The sequence below is a fragment of the Aristolochia californica genome, unplaced genomic scaffold (genome assembly GCF_029961685.1).
Source record: "Aristolochia californica isolate CCGP_79_NKW_82.1479 unplaced genomic scaffold, dmAriCali1.0.hap1 SCAF_14, whole genome shotgun sequence".
Classification (NCBI taxonomy): Eukaryota; Viridiplantae; Streptophyta; class Magnoliopsida; order Piperales; family Aristolochiaceae; genus Aristolochia; species Aristolochia californica.
Window position 1 is genome coordinate 223370 of NW_027181815.1, and position 17250 is coordinate 240619.

General features: G+C 35.5%; 1 protein-coding gene across 1 annotated transcript; it reads left to right on the plus strand.

Moving 5' to 3' along the window:
* The first annotated feature begins 2793 nt into the window (after positions 1-2793).
* On the plus strand, positions 2794-16508 carry LOC137950058 (kinesin-like protein KIN-14I). The gene is made up of 24 exons (XM_068796412.1): positions 2794-2891; positions 3588-3819; positions 4421-4493; positions 4585-4716; positions 4891-5126; positions 5225-5552; positions 5751-5850; positions 6199-6380; positions 6491-6606; positions 6714-6816; positions 7934-8086; positions 8174-8320; positions 8462-8665; positions 8758-8922; positions 9023-9151; positions 9313-9453; positions 9604-9798; positions 9938-10064; positions 10242-10441; positions 10513-10695; positions 10917-11012; positions 11176-11373; positions 15195-15466; positions 15885-16508. Exons 2-24 carry the CDS (start codon positions 3665-3667, stop codon positions 16075-16077), a joined length of 3828 nt encoding a protein of 1275 aa, XP_068652513.1. The 5' UTR covers positions 2794-2891; positions 3588-3664; the 3' UTR covers positions 16078-16508.
* Positions 16509-17250: the final 742 nt, after the last annotated feature.

A 17250-nucleotide genomic window follows, 5' to 3' on the forward strand; every position in this document is an offset into this window, starting at 1 on the left:
TTTTGAATAAACATTTGCCAATTGAAGTTGTAATACTTTCGGCAAAAGGCAAATTTTCACGGCAACTTGTATTAGACATTTTATTTTACTAAAATTTTATCAAATAGGTATGGTAATGCATGAGAATGATTATTAATTTCTCTTCTATTTTTCCTAAAAAAACACTAACAAATCCATTTAATCTTCCTTAAGATTTTATGTGTAATTTCCTCGTAAGGCACTAATAGGATTTTATTTAAAGGTTTATTGGAAATATGTATCGTAGGAAAAATCTCTTTAGCTTTTCGTGGGATATAAATTTTCAACCAGCTACACTAACGGGGCCTTAGTTCATGTGAGTGCTGGAGATGAGTCTTGTTGCTACTATTTGTATTTACGAATAAGAACACATTCATCACCATGGTGAATGATGAATTAAGGGACTCTTTGCACCATTATAAGAAATGAAAAAATATATGTTTATTGATTATTTTTTATTGAAATTTTATTATATTTAAAAAGTATCTATGATGGACATTCTTGCGTTTGTGTTGTCATATAAAACAATAAGAAAGTTTGTTATAGTATTTCTGTTTTCACTATAAATAAAATATTTTTTATTATAATAAAAATAAAGTTAAAATAAGGGATACATGATAAAAAAAATACTTTATATAATTTTGGTTTATTTTTCCCACATTTTCCTATTCAAGCAATAGTAAACTCATTTTCTTATATTTTTCAGCTTTTTTTAAAAGTCAAGATGAATCAAACAAAAAAATTTCCATCCCTAAAATTGGCATAAACGTCAATAAATTTTAGTCGAAGGGGGAAACTTTTTCTACGACAGTTTTTTCTTGCACAATTTGTTTGACACAAGTACACCCTAAATTGAGAATTTTCTTATCAGGACTAATCAAATGCTAATACAATGGACCTTGGTTTATCCACTTTCATCAAGGGGATTACTCGGATTTAGAATTTGACTCCTAGGATTTCAAATTTGTTAGTACATTTACACATAAGAGGTTTGGTCTCCTCCAATTTAGATGGAGAGAATGAATGGAATCAATCCCCATATAAATGGGTTGTTTTATTCACCCTTTTTACCTAATTGGGGAACATCAGTTTAATGCTAATACATATGTACTAACATATCTTACCCCAATTAATAGTCATAAATGGTACAAAAAATGTGCATTTCTAATCATGTTATTGTTATATTATATAATAAAAATGTATAAATCCCTCTTTTCCCCAAAAGGGCCCCTTCCTAGTGAAGTCATGCGCTGGAAGTCCCTATTCGACAACTCGATAATTGCAAAACATTGTCAATTGATTGGGTAAAATTGATAACTAATCGAAAGCTAGTTGGCCAACTAAAAACTAATTGCTTCATGATTTTTCTTTTTGTTATAAAATCAAATCAAAACCCAATTCAATTGACCAATCATGTTTAGCTCGATAATAACAGTCAATGACTCAATATGTATATTTTTTATTAAAAATTAAATACAAATAGAGATAAATATTTTGTGGTACCTTATCCCTTTTCTTCCCTGTCCATAGAATCCTAAACCTCGTTAGATTCCTTGAACCTATAAATTCTTCCATAATATGATTGTCAAAGAGACATGAACCACATGGCTCATCTACTAGATTGGAACAATTACTAATCATTATACCTAAGATTTTTTTTTTAATATTTTTCAAGAATCATTAGGTCCAAGGAATCAAAAAACTAATCATTATAAGAATATTTTATAATCTATAGTTAAATTTCATAAATTATATATTTTTGGTCAATGAACATGTATGATACACATAAAAAGGTGATGGTGATATAACAGCTGAGCCTGAGCGTTTGCTTTCAAGCAAGGCCAAGGCCCAAGAGAGGGAGGACATGCAGACATACATAAATGTGCAGGTGAGGAAGCAGTGGGGCCAGGAAAGGAAGGAGATGGGCCGCGAAGCCCGTGAAATGATTAGTTAAGTATAAAAGCGGAAGGCAAGAAGAGAGTGGGTGTCTTTACTCTTTCTATGCCTTTATAATCATTGCCGAATAATTACCGCCACGGAAACCGTTACCACCTCTACCTATCACGCCCTATTTCACATAAATATATAACCTAAGGTTTTTAATTTGGTCCATGTTATTTTTATTTCTTGCTTCTCAATCTCGTGACAGATAACTTGGATAGGCGGGGCAAATTATATGATTATCATTTCCTATTTTTTTTTCTACTGAGTCTCTTGGAGGGCAATTCGGATCCGAGTTGGTCACGAGTCCATGGTCGAGTTGTTGGTCCGCATTCTGAGGAGAAGCGCTTTTGAAGGCTTATGAACTAAAGAACTTTCTCGTGTCTTGTCTTCACTGCCCAACTTTTTTTATGGCTTTTCCACTTCAATCCATCCCTCTCGCCTCATGGCTTAATGATCAAACTACCCTTCCCGACTTCCCCTTTTTACGCCCACGCCGCCTTTCTCTGAATCGGAAGCCGCCATTGCCGGCGCCATCATCATCCATGCATTCATCTCATACATTATCATCATTCTCATTCTGGTTTTTACTATCTTTTCTGCATTTCGATTTTATGGGCCCGCCACTCCCTTTTTTACAAGGGATTTGATTTTCAGTGGTCACTAATGCTGGAAAAGCAGAGAATCAGCGAAAAGGAGGGCATTTTTGTTATTTTAAGCGACGACAAGGGTAACGTCAGCATTTTTTGAAAATTTGCGTTTTGTTTCTGACTATCCAGGACTATTTTTATTTCTCCTGGTGCTTCTGCTCTCCCTCCTCTTCTTCTTTTTTTCGTTTCCAGCGGATCACATTTCAGGTTCACCAGATAAAATAAGTGCTTCCAGAGAGCTCTTCGCTTTCGTTTCGCCATTTATCTCTTTCTTCTTAACAAGTAAATTCATTTCCTGGATTTTCTAGTTTTATTTCAAGTTCATTCCTCTTTTTTTCTGTGTCATTCCGGCTTTATCCTGCAATTCTTTTCATTTTTATTTTATTTTAGCAGATCTCTACTTATGTATTTTGATGGTCTTGTGCATTTACCCCAATGCAGCACCTGTTTTTAGGATTTTACTTATAAACCTTGTGAGATTCTAGGAATGCTTGAGTTTGGTTTCATTTCCTTTACTCCGCAACTAACCGAGGATCTCAATTTTTGTTGTGTTTCGTGGTCAGTTTGTATTTGCATTTTGCCATTTTATTTTTCTTAATCTTGTTTCGCGGTTTTCTCTTCCTAAAGACACTTTTAGTCTAGTTCCATTCTTTCGCTGTTCGGATGCAGGAACTCTTGTTAGTCGGTGTAGAGTTAACTGTAATTGCTGTTGTATCCGTTCGTATGCTATTCATTGCCATTGTTCACTTCTCATGTTTGGCCAAAAGATTGTCCATGAGCCTGGGTGCGTTTTATGAAAAATCCTCGTATCCTTCCTCGTTTTTGTATTCGCTGTTTGGGACCATTGAATTCATTTTGTCTTTGAGCTATTTATTAAACATTATAAATTGATGGCATTCTGCTTTTAGCAATTATGCATTAGTCACTTTTATGCTCATACTCATGAATGCTGATGGAGTGGGGATGTGGTTGATGTAGAGGAAGTAGGTGACGGCAAACACGTTGCTGAGAAGGGCAGATGTCACTTTAAAATTTTGATGACTGCTTGATTAAAAATGACAGTCGATACACCTCCTGTGGGTTCACAGAGTGCCAGGATGAGTCAGGCTTCTTTTAGTCTAAGCAATGATAATGAAAGTCATTTGCACAATTCTGCTGCCATCTCCAATGGGGATGGATATGACAGTGATGGTTCCTACTTTGCTCCTCCGTAAGTTTCTTCATCTACATTCAAAATATACTGAGTGAAAAAATTGATGTACATGCAATTGTATTTTTTTATATCTTTTTAATCTGTTTAAGTTTTCCTGTTTTTGTCTTGGTCTTTCATTAGGTTAGGATTATTACTATTGCAGATAGTTTGTTATGTCTTATATTGAAGTCCTCTGAGATCAGTATTTATGTTGTGCTCTGTCAGTGCACATTGACCTGTGAGAAAATTTGATTATAAAAATTCAATTTCACTGACCCCCTCTATTTCTCTTTACCTTGATATCCATGCAGGAGCTTCATTGTTCATTAGAATGAATATAACTTTAATCACTTAATATGCTAGTTGCAATCTTTTAGATTTCACTTTGTGTGGAATTGCTTGTGAAAATCAGTCATTAGCAAATAGATATGTTATTTCTGTTTTTAGTATTCCTCAATAATTTTCAAGCATATTTCATCTCTTTCTTGTTTTTATTTTAACCATTAAGTGGTATTTCCTCTGGTGCAACTCTCACTTTTTGTGCTTATGCATTCAAATGATTCAGTGCGGGGCAATATGTTCCAGGACTGAAACTGATCTTCTTTTAATTTGTTTGCAGTACACCTACAACCTTATCAATGTCAATACCACCAGAGCTAGCTGGTGCTATACCCTTGCTTGATAGATTTCAGGTAGGCATGAATGTACCCTTTTTGTCCGATTATTATTATTATTTATTTTATTTCTCTTGTTTTTTGCATTTCTTTTTTTTTTCTTCTTCAGGTGGAGGGATTTTTGAGAGCCATGCACAAACAAATCCAATCTGCTGGAAAACGTGGGTTTTTTTCTAAAAGATCTGTGGGCCCTCAAATTCGAGAGAAGTTCACTGTGGAGGATATGTTGTGTTTTCAAAAGGTGCTTGCTTCATTTTATTATAATATAGTTGCTAAGATGGAGAAAACCACAATAATTTACTAAGCTATATATCTAATGATCAGTGCTGAAGCTATAAAGATGTAGTAAACAAATCTAGTTCTTCTTTTCCAAGTATCTATGTTCTTTTTATGTATTTACTTAATTTTTTGATAGGATCCACTTCCAACTTCATTGCTCAAAATGAATAGTGATCTGGTGACCCGTGCAATAAAATTGTTCCATGTTATTCTGAAGTATATGGGGGTTGATTCGCAAGATAGAGTAAATGTAACCTTAGAAGAAAGAATAGACCTCATCGGCAAAATCTACAAGCAAACTCTAAAGCGCTCTGAACTTCGTGATGAACTCTTCGTTCAAATCTCAAAACAAACACGTAATAACCCTGACAGGTATAAGTTCCCTTTACAAAGCCTTTACAAAAAAAGAGTTGTCAAAGAATAGTTACTATTAATGGATGTTAATTTTGTTATTATTATTTTTTTCTCAGACAGTCCTTAATTAGAGCTTGGGAGCTCATGTACTTGTGTGCATCTTCTATGCCTCCAAGTAAGGACATTGGCGGATATTTGTCGGAGTATGTCCACTATGTAGCTCATGGGGTGAGTACTGATCCTGAGGTCCAAGTTTTATCCATCAACACGTGGAATGCTTTGAAATGCTCTGTGAAGGCAGGACCCAGGCAAACAGTTCCTGGGCGTGAAGAGATTGAAGCTCTTCTGACTGGTCGAAGACTTACGACCATAGTCTTCTTCTTGGATGAAACTTTTGAAGAAATCACATATGACATGGCGACCACTGTTGCGCACGCTGTTGAGGTATCTTCAACAATTTGTTTTTGTGTCATTTGTTCTTGTTTTCTCAATGGTTGAAATTGGTTGATGGGGACTTCTCAAGACAAAAACAAAAAGAACTTGATTATTAGGATCCCCATTTTCATGTGTTCTTTTCTCTTATTCTTGCTGAAGTTATATCGTGTATTTTCTCTTATACCGTATGGATATGTTTTTTGGCAGGAACTGGCAGGAATCATTAAGTTATCAGCGTACTCCAGTTTCAGTTTGTTTGAATGTCGCAAAGTTGTTACTGGTTCGAAATCACCAGATCCAGGCAATGGTGCTAGCTCTTACCACCTTTAGTTCTTTTTTGGGAAGATCTTTTCTAACTCCAGTTGCACTAACAAACTAAAATGTGTTGCTTGCATACTTGTAAGTATTTGATTAGGTGGATGCAAAAGAAGCGCCCAATAGGAAAGAAGAATGATTAGAAATACAAGAAAAAGAAAATGACATCTATTAAGAGACACGTCATCAAAGTAACAGATTTTACTTGTAGCACGAGTGGAGTTTGCATTTTCCTTTTGGTGAAGGAAAATCTCCACATTGAATTATTTGATTTTGTACTTTTTGCATGATAGGCATTTCAACTTGTCATTGATCCAATTTGTGTCTTTTTTTCATTCAGAGGAATATATTGCATTAGATGACAATAAGTATATTGGGGATGTGTTGGCCGAATTCAAAGCTGCTAAAGACCGTAGCAAAGGAGAGGTTCTGCATTATAAGCTGTCATTTAAGAAACGATTATTTCGGGAATCAGATGAAGCTGTAGTTGAACCAATGTTTGTACAATTATCATATGTACAGGTATGTAAATCTTTGTATTTCTTTCCATGGTTAGTGGTTATATTTGAATTTTTCCCATAGTAGTGGTAATGTGGTCCAAGTTTCACAAACTGTTGTGTTACATGTTGTAGTTGCAACATGATTATATATTGGGGAACTATCCTGTTGGAAGGGATGATGCTGCACAACTGTCTGCCTTGCAAATTTTGGTTGAGATCGGGTTTGTTGGTAGTCCCGAATCGTGTAGGTTAGTGGCATTCTTCTTCTTAAATTTTATCTTTCATCAATTTTTTTTGGTCTTATATATAGGGTCGGATTTTTTGTTTGTTTTAAAATTGGAATTGTTACCCACAGTGAGTGGACATCACTTCTTGAAGGATTTTTACCAAGGCAAATTGCAATTACACGGGCAAGGCGGGAATGGGAAATAGATATTCTCTCTAGATACCGTATTATGGTATGGCTGAAGCAAGTAATCTCTTACAAAATAGATTGTGGAAGTTTTTTTTTTTACTTTGCTACCTCTAGCTTTTGTAATAGCATGTATTCCTTTTTTTCATGCTTTTTCTTTTTGCTAGCTTTAATGATTTTTTCTTCAACTGCTTTTTGTCCTGTATACTGTCTGAGTAATGCTTTTTTTCCATTAGCTTCTTTAATACGTTGTCTTACAGAAAAAAAGGTTTCTGGTGCAGCCTAATGTGAACTTCTCTTTCTTTTTTGAAAAAATTGATTCTTCATATAATATGGTTGAGTATTTTGCTAACAGTGGACTCTTTAAGTGTCTTTTGACTGATTAAAGCTGATATCCCATCTTGAGGCTAGTTCAAAAAAGTTTTACAAAATATATCTGAATTATTCTTGGTCCATTGATTCGAGGTAGTTACTAGGGTTTGGCACTTGATTGTTTTGATTTGGACCATGGTTTTCCAATCCAGCAGGTCAACCTGGCCGAGTCGCGGGTTTGGCTTGCCCCTTATGTTCTGGCCAAGTCCCCTCCATCTGTCCTGAGTCCAACTCTGGTCTCGGGATGAGTTGACCCAACTGGCAGAGCTGACCCGGATTCCGAAGAACATGGGTCAGGTCTCGATTCCTGGTCGGAAAACCCTGATTAGAACAGGCAAGGATGTGTGGACTGGGTTTGAGTGGGTAAATATATGGGTTTTGGTTGCAAAATGCATACAAGAGTGTTGGGGAAGCTCAACATAAACCTAGAAAATTCAGGTTAAGGCTTCTGGTTTACTTTAAATGGTGAGGCTTAGGTGGATTGGATGCGGTTTACTTTTGTAAAAACGGAAACTTATAGTATCCAAACCTGGCATTTTCAGGTCAGGGCAAAGATTATTATTGCTAGACTTATTATCTATAGATAGTCTTGCTATAAATGTATGGTTCAGCGTAGGGCTTATTATAATAAATAGAATATTGTTTATGAATTATGAAAACAATTGGGAAGTTCAGTTGACAACTTAGAATGCTGAAGCACTTTTTTTGTTTCCTTTATTGCTTTTTTGTCATACACCAACTTTGATGCTACTAATTTTTTTATATGAGATGTGAAATTTGGTCTTCTACAGGAACACCTATCAAAAGATGATGCGAGACAACAGTTTCTTCGAGTGTTGAGATCTCTTCCTTATGGAAGCTCTGTCTTCTTTAGTATTAGGAAGATAGATGACCCCATTGGCCTGCTTCCTGGTAGAATTATTTTGGGCATCAATAGACGTGGGGTATGTCTGTGATTTTGTTTCAAAGAATCAGTTTGTTTTTCTTTTAGTATTATGAACTATTGGTTTGATTGTTGAAATCTGTTTCAGGTTCATTTCTTTCGTCCAGTTCCAAAGGAATACTTGCATTCGGCTGAATTGAGAGACATTATGCAATTTGGCAGCAGTAACACTGCTGTATTTTTTAAGATGAGAGTTGCAGGCGTTCTTCACATATTCCAGTTTGAAACTAAACAGGTAGTGTATTTTCCCTCGTCTGTTTTGTTTTTCATATTTTTGTTTTGATATTTTCTCGTTCTATTATTAAAAAAAATCTCCAATCCTAATTTCTTTATTAAATTCTTATTCATATTATGTTTTTCATGTCATATTTTTCAGGGGGAAGAAATATGTGTTGCTCTCCAAACACATATAAATGACGTGATGTTGCGTAGATACTCAAAAGCACGTTCTATTGCCAGTGGTTCTGTCCAAGGAGATTTGTCTCAGTCTACTAAGTCTCCTCCCAATTCAGAAGTGTATGAAAAACGCATGAAGGAGTTATCTGATGCTGTTGAGGAATCTCAAAGAAATGCAGATAGGGTAAGTACCTAAATTTTCTTTCTCCATTGTAATCAAATGAACCAATATTGCAATCTTATCTTACATAATTTGGTTGTTTGTGTTTTATATAGTTATTGGATGAACTACGTGCAAAGCAAAATCAAGAAATTGAAATGCACGAGGAATTGGAAGTTCTAAAGCATTCTTTGCAATTTGAGAAGCAAAACTTAGAAGAAATCATTTGTCATCGTGACAAGTTGCAAATGTTATGTGATGACAAAGATAAGGTTTTGCAGGTGCAATTCAATCAGATGGTTATCTACATATTTGCAATTTGATTCTCTCTTTTGGATAAATTTGCCTTTCTTTAGTCTATAACATCTTCTTTACATAAAGGCTGCACTGTTGGACAAGAGTACCATGGAAGCAAAGTTAGTAAAGCTGAGCAATCAAGCTGATTCATCCCGAGAAAATAGTAGCAGAAAGGAAATTGGAAGATCAAAGAACGATTCATCTGATTCTTTGGTAAATGTGACTTCTGTCTGTAAATAAGTAATCTGATTCTTTTCAAATGTGATTTCTCTCTCAACATCAAGAATTTTCATCCGTAGAGTTCTGCGCATATAACTTACTTTGATGCACATCCCTATTGGGCTTTTATGGCTGACCTATTCCTTCAAATGTAGGCAGTTGCCAAATTCCAAGAAGAGTTGAAGGCTCGCTCTGAGGAGCTGCATGCAAGTGAAGAAACTGCTAAGAGACTAGCAAATGAACTATTGTTACTAAACCAAAAAATGATTAGACTTGAAAAGAAGAAAACTGAAGAGGTATTACTTGATTGCAAGATATTTACTGGTCTTATTGTATAATTGGTTTTTTGTTTTCCATTTCTTTGGCATTGGTTGCTAGCTGTTTGAAAAGATATCTCAGTATCTCAATTGAATTTTCCAAAATTTTATATTGGGTGATAAATACAGTTGGAAGCACTTGAAAGGAAATTTGAACAAGAACGTAAAGCACTTCGTCTGCAAATCTCTGAACTAGAAAAGCAGCTGGGAAAGATGACAGAAGAATTGGCTGCTGCTGAGTCTAGTCTTGCAATTCGAAATACGAAATTTGATACATTGCAAAACAGTTTAAAAGAGTTGGAGGAACTCCGGGAGATGAAAGAGGTAATTTGTCATGCTTCTGCTTTTATATCTTAACATAATCACATAAATTAATTGTTGAAACCTTTGGTCTTTTCAGAGAGAAGGCAAGTGGAACAATTTTCAAACTTATTTAAGCTAACATCTCCTTGTTCACAATCAGGACATTGATAGAAAGAATGAACAAACTGCGGCAATTTTGAGGAAGCAAGGTGCACAATTGGTTGAGTTAGAAGGTCTCTACAAAGAGGAACAAGTTCTCAGGAAGCGATATTTCAATACCATAGAAGGTTTGCACATGTACATCCAGTTTTTTGGTTTTCTGTTTTCCCTTTCTTTTGAAAGATTATTTTCAGTTGGTGGAATCAATACAGTTTTGTTATTAGTATTGTCTGGATATTTCGTTAGTTTTTCCTTTGCTTGTTCCTACTATCGTGTTTTCTTTTAATGCTTGAGTTGATTTGCAGATATGAAGGGCAAGATAAGAGTATACTGTCGGTTGCGCCCCCTGAATGAGAAAGAAATGGCTGAAAAAGAGAGAAATGTGTTGGCTACTGTTGATGAGTTCACAGTAGAACATAATTGGAAGGATGATTTAAAACAACACCTTTATGACCGTGTTTTTGATGGTTCCGCTTCACAGGATGATGTCTTTGAGGATACAAAGGTAGTCTTTTTCCCTTTGGTTGTGCTGAGGAATGACTGGGCTCTGATACCTGATTTGATATTCTATTGCAGTACTTGGTGCAATCAGCAGTTGATGGATATAATGTTTGCATATTTGCTTATGGGCAAACTGGATCTGGGAAAACATTCACAATTTATGGGACTGAAGGTATCCCTGGCCTCACTCCCAGGGCAACTGCTCAACTTTTCAAAATCTTGAAGTGTGACAGCAATAAGTTCTCATTCTCTTTGAAGGTAATGTATCCCTTAGATATTTACTTACACTGTTATTTTTTTATTTTTTATTTTTGTTGTACTTGTAAATGGAGTTTGTCTTTTGATGTTAATATGAATACCTCTGCGTGACTCACAACCAAAATATCCACTAATATCTGGTGATATCTTTCTTTGTTTCTTTCACTTATGTGCTTATTTTTCTTTTTCAATTGAAACATGTCATGGGTGTGATGATGCAGGTACACATGGTGGAATTATATCAAGACACACTAGTGGATCTCTTGTTACCAAAGAATGCTAGGCGTTTGAAATTGGAAATAAAGAAAGACTCAAAGGTAATTCCTTTGCCGTTTCTCTAAGCTCTATAGATGATCATGTAATAGTGTTTAGTGTCAATATCTTAAGCTTATAAGCATTACATTGGATTTTTCTAATTTTTTTTTTTTTCATTTTTACTTGTTTGGGATGCATTACTCATGTTGGTGACTTTCTCTTCAGGGCATGGTATCGATAGAGAATGTAACAGTTGTACCAATTTCAACATATGAGGATTTGAAAACAATTATCATGAAAGGGGCAGAAAGAAGACACATATCTGGGACTCAAATGAATGAAGAGAGCTCAAGATCTCACCTGATCCTCTCTATTGTTATTGAGAGCACTAATCTTCAAACACAATCCGTTACGAGGGGCAAGGTTGGTATATCATACTTCACCATCTAGCTTTGTATTCCCATAAATTCTAGTCCTACCATCCCATCTGTTTGTTTGGGTCAATAACAGACACCTACATGTACATAAAAGTTGTGAAAAATAGCCAAGAAAAGGGGCAAAACTTAAATTAATTATATACCGAATATATTGGTAACGGTAATAAGAAGTAAAATAAAATTTCATCAAAAAATAAGAAGTAAAATAAACATATTAACCCAGTTGAGTTGAGAAAGTCTTCCTCTAATACATTTAGATCAATTATTTTAGTCTTATTGAATTTTTGGAAAGAGAAATACTTCACTAACATGTTGTTATTTGAGTACAATGAATCTCTAATTATAATAGAGGAAATAAGTAGAATCCAATTACAATTAAACTAACTTTGTCCCAGTTACACCCAAAGTTAAACACTACAATATAAGTCCTAGAACAATTGAACAACTGAACATTAATAGAAGACTAACCTAACTAAAACACTTTTAACTAAGATTCTTTTGTGAGACTTTTGTAAGACTCCACTATATTAATTTGGGCTCACTGAGACTTCTTACTGTGAGAGTCATGTAAGACTCTTCTATACCTGCTCTTCAACATGTTTAAATGTTATCCTTCCAATTGAAGTTGTATAGTAACTAGTGGGTTTTGTTGCATAGGAAAATTACCTTTTGCTCATGAGTTTGGAGCATGTGGTATTAAAAATATAAACTCATTTTTGTTATGAATCTAGTTGTTATTTTGTTCTTTGTTATATAAAAAGATTCATAAAAAAAACATATCTTTGATGTGAGAATCATATAAAAAACCTTATCTTGGTTAACTGAGTTATAATCTTTTGAGGGTTGCATTCAATTAGTATTTAGTAAGTTATATAATCAATAATTTCCTTTTTTGACATCGGGAGTGAAAGAGGGAAGAATTGAAAGAGGAGATGGGTGACCACTCCCTTCCCTTCCATAAATGGCAGGGGAAAGAGTCTGCTTGGGCAGAAGAGGGGGAGGTGGGGTGTTGGCCCTTTTCTCTCTCTCATTTTTTTTTGTTTCAGAATATATTCAAGTAAAGGATCTGTATCCTTAACATTCAATTCGTCTTCCATTACCAATCTTTCTTTACTAAGAGTAAAGGTTATGGCTGAATGGTCCCCACCTTGTGAGGGAGCTATCAAACTTAAATTTTGATGGTTCCTTGATAATCTTGGGCCTTTTGGCTTTGGTGGTGTGTGTCGTGACTCTCTTGATGTTGTCCTCGCCACTTCTACTCGGCACAATGGACTCCACTAAGGGGTGGCTTCAAACCGAGCCGGTTCGCAAGCGGCTTGAGCTCGGTTCGGTTCGATTCGGTATACCTGGATCTCGAACTCAAACCGAGTTCGAGATCCAGATAAAGCTCGTTTGTGTTAACGAGCCGAGTTCGATCGAGTCATGATTCGGTTCGAAAGCTCGCGAGCCGGCTCGTTAACGGGCTCGAGAGTCGGGGACTCGGGAGCACGAGAGCGAAGGGGGGGGGGGGGGGGGGGGAATTCTTCCTCCCTTCATCACCGCCGAGCCCCTTTGTCCGTTGTTGTCGCCGTCGATAGCTGTTCGCCGGCCGCCTTCGCCACCTGGTTCCATTTTTTTTCCTTCGATTTCTTCTTCCCTTCGTATGCCTTCTCCTCTGTTTCCGTCGCCACCATCATCCTCGACGACAGGTCCTGCGCCACTAGACTCCTTCCCTTGACGGAGAAAACCAAACCCCCCCCCTAGATTTTGCACGTGCGAGATCATAAGCAAGTGAAAAAAAAAACTCTTTCTTAAACACCGGATGTGCCTTCCTCGTGGCTCTTGAAGAAATTGAAAAAACATATTAGTAGAAATACGTTTCTAGGGACTATTAGTGCATCTTGTTTTTTGGAAAAAAATTTCTAATTGAAAATTCTTATTAAAAAATTATATAATATTCTAAGTAAGATTTTCCTACCAAGATGGGCTAGAAAACCGTATGGAAATATTTTGAATAAGTATTTGATAGTTGATGTTGTAATACTTTTAGTATGAGGCAATTTTCATAGCAATTTTGTGTTTGACATTTTATTTGATTAAAAATTTATCAATAAGTATTGTAATATATTAGATTGATTATTAATTTTTATTTATTTTCCTAGAAGAGGCAATAAGAGGTCTATTTAACTTTCCTAAGAAAATTTTAAAATATTTCTTGTAATTTTCTAGTAAGTCACTAATAGTAATAGGGTTTTATTTAAAGGATTTTTTGGAAATATGTAACATAGGAAAACAATTTTCGTTTTTCCTAGAATATAAATTTTCAACTAGGGGCACTAAGGAGGTTATAGTAAATTTATGGCCAGATTCAAAAATTACAAAATAAGCTAAACAACATTTGGGGTAAAAATATATTAATATTGGTGCGTTCTAATCCATTATCGAGATTCAATCCTAAACCTCCCTATCATTCTTTTTTTAAAATGTATGTATAATTTTATATATAATTTATTTGACATATATTTTATCTAGAGTATCAAATGTAGGTTAAGCTTGAACTCGGCTAGAGCTCGAGCTCGAACTCGGTTAAAATTATTAGGCTCGGGCTCGATTACAATTTTAGGTTTGAGGTTAGGGTCGGCTCGAGCTCAAGTTCGAAATATTTAAATCAAGTTCGGCTCGAACATAGGAAGGTTCGGACTCAGCTGGATTTGATACCACCCTTATGCCCAATTTTAATTAGAGGTCATGCCCAATTTTATGTAGAGGACATGCCTGATTTTATGTAAAATGTATGCCCAATATTATGTAAAATGAATGCATAATTTTTTACAATTTATTTGACATGTATTTTTTGAAAAGTTTTCAATGTATGTTGGAGCTCGAACTCGAGACATGTATTTTTTGAAAAGTTTTAAATGAATGTTGAAGCTCGAACTCGGCTCGAATTTGCTTAAAAATATTGGGCTCAAGCTCAATAACAATTTTAGGCTCGAGCCTAGGCTTAGATCGAGCTCGAGTTCGAAATATTTAAATCAAACTCGGCTCGAACATAGGCAGGTTCGGGCTCGGCTCGGCTCGATGCCACCCCTAACTCCACTACTGCTGAACTTCAAGTTGTTTGTCATCGATTGTAGATTTTCAGAGATCAATCTGATTGATTTGATGGGCCTTTTTATGTGGAAGGAGACTCTTCAATTGTCATTTGTTGGTGCTCTGCTAAGAAAGATTCCTTTGGGCAACTATGGAATTGTTTTCTTTAAATTCAATATCTTTTGTTTTCTTGTTTGTTCTTGGTCTCTTGTTTCTCGATCAGCTAATTGTTTAGCTGACTCCTTAGCCAAAGAGGGGGTCCCCTCCAATCCCTCATTGCAAGGGGACCTTCCTTGTTTTTTGAATTAATAAAGCGTCATTTCTCAAAAAATATTTTCATTTTTATTTTTCTTATGTATACAAAGAGTGAGGGTATAATTATCCACTAGATTCTAATAGCTGCAGTTTTTGGAGCCATGAAATTTATGTTACTGAAAACATATTATTCTATATTTAAAAGCTATCCAGAATAATTCAAATAAAAAATATACAAGTTTCGCCTCTTGCATGCATTTTAAACAGAACTGGTTTGCCTGATTCACCTTTTTGAGGGTAGTTTGGATGGTTCACCGGCTATTATTGTATTGAGGGCATCAAGGTCTCTTATTTACCACCTATACATATAAAAAAATATAGCAAACCCTGAGGGACATACATATATTTCCTAATATGACAAATCCTGAGGCATATAATATGTTTTGTGTGGTGTGGTTAACTCCAATTTCTCCTTTGCAGCTTAGTTTTGTTGATCTTGCTGGTTCCGAGAGAGTTAAAAAATCAGGATCTTCTGGTCACCAACTGAAAGAAGCTCAGAGTATTAACAAGTCCCTTTCAGCCCTTGGTGATGTCATTGGTGCTCTGTCATCCGATAGCCAACACATACCATATAGAAACCACAAATTGACGATGCTGATGAGTGATTCACTTGGTGGCAATGCTAAAACTCTCATGTTTGTGAATGTCTCTCCAGCTGAATCAAACTTGGATGAGACTCACAATTCTCTAACGTATGTGCTCTTTCGATTTCTTCTTGTGGAGAACTTTGAGTTGATTTAATTATGTGCATGTATTTATCATTCGATTTTCCCCATAATTGATTTTTGTGTTGCTTGTGAGTTTTAATTTTTGCGAGTTTTCTTTGGCGTCACTTGATATTCTTACTTGCCTAAGCTTTTACACTAAGCACATGTTGGCATTATATATTCTCTCCATCTGTTCTCCAAAATATACAAACAGTAGGATTTCTTTTGTACAAAGTTTCCTGCAAAAAAAAAAAGGTTAATTTATCATGCCCTTTTTCATATGGTTTTGGTCTTGCTCTTTCTTATGCTTTTGAGTACGTAATATCTCAATCTGCCAATTATTTATTAGTTAAAAGTTACAAGCGGTAAGATCCTCACCAGATGAGTCCTGCTGATGGTTCAGGTATGCATCAAGAGTTCGGTCAATTGTGAATGATCCAAGCAAGAATGTCTCTTCGAAGGAGGTTGCACGATTGAAAAGGTTGGTTGCCTACTGGAAAGAACAAGCAGGGAAAAGAAGTGAAGATGAAGAGTTGGAAGAGATTCAGGAAGAACGACCAGCAAAAGATAGAACAGATGGGCGCTATTCTTTGTAGATGCATTACATCCTTAAAGCCTTGAAAGTAGTGAATGAGCTGGTATATTTCGTTGAAGCATTTCATTACTGCAGTTCTCACCTTAAGAACAAGTGTGAGTTCTATTGATGATGACCATGTGTCAAGCAATGGCTCGTGGCTTCCTTTACCACTTTGTGAAGTTCAAAGGTATATGGCCAAAGTTAAAGTTACAGTGACGTATGGAGGAAGCTGTTGATTAATTTCATGTTGTACAGCTAGAAGCAGAGTATATATTTTTTAATGTTTAATATGTAACGGGCATTTTGTTGTCTAATCCATTTGTTATCAGTGCAATGCTATGCTTGTCATTTCTTTTGAAGTTTGTTCTCTACTTGGTTCTCTACTTAGCTTGCAATCTGGCATGTCCTGAGTGCTACTATATGGCAGTCTGTAATTTTTTTACATTATTTTCATCGAATAGGGAAGTTCTCATAGGAAACTTCAGCTTTTTAAATGGAGCATTTTTCTGTTCTTTCTTGAAAAATTGGGACGCCAAGAGAAAAGAAATGGTTTTTGTCTTTGTTCAGAAAACGGGCTATGCACATAAATCTTAGCACTCCTAATTTAACAGTCAATGGACACCATTCCACTCTGATTTGATCATAAATTACAGTGAATTAGTAACAGATTGTTGTTGACATGAATTCAAACGATGGGGAGGAAGAATCCGGTTATAATTTAAAGAGATTATGAAAAGGATGATTATAATCTCTGGAGAATACAGATAACAGACGAATGCATGTTCTTAATTTTAATAGAGGGAAAATGTGGATCAGCAGTTGAAAATCAGTAGAGTAACCAAACACTGGAGCTAAGGGGCTGTTTGTATTCTTACAGGAAAACAAAATTATAAGAAAAACATTTTTCTTAACAAAAAAATTTCCTAAAAAAAGAAAAATTCTTTGACTACTTTAATATTTATGTTTTCTTGGTTTATTAGTCCTACTGAGGCAATTTTGTTTCTCATCTCCTACAAAAACATCACAAACACACCTACAGAAGAATATCGGTAAAGACCAACCTCTCTTGGTATTCTCAGTTCTCAGACTCCAGTTACAAAAAGAAAGAATTCTACAGGAGCTGAGTTTGGATTGTCAAGAATAACTGTATATTTGGTGAAAGCCTTATCCTACTGGTTACTCAATTGAAATT

What these genes read in the sequence shown, in the direction of transcription:
- LOC137950058 (XM_068796412.1), top strand. Translation starts at nt 3,665, where the DNA reads ATGACAGTCGATACACCTCCTGTGGGTTCACAGAGTGCCAGGATGAGT. An exon ending in CCTTGCTTGATAGATTTCAG is followed by an intron (nt 4,494 to 4,584) that starts GTAGGCATGAAT and finishes TTTCTTCTTCAG; the next exon opens with GTGGAGGGATTTTTGAGAGC. An exon ending in ACGATTCATCTGATTCTTTG is followed by an intron (nt 9,152 to 9,312) that starts GTAAATGTGACT and finishes CTTCAAATGTAG; the next exon opens with GCAGTTGCCAAATTCCAAGA.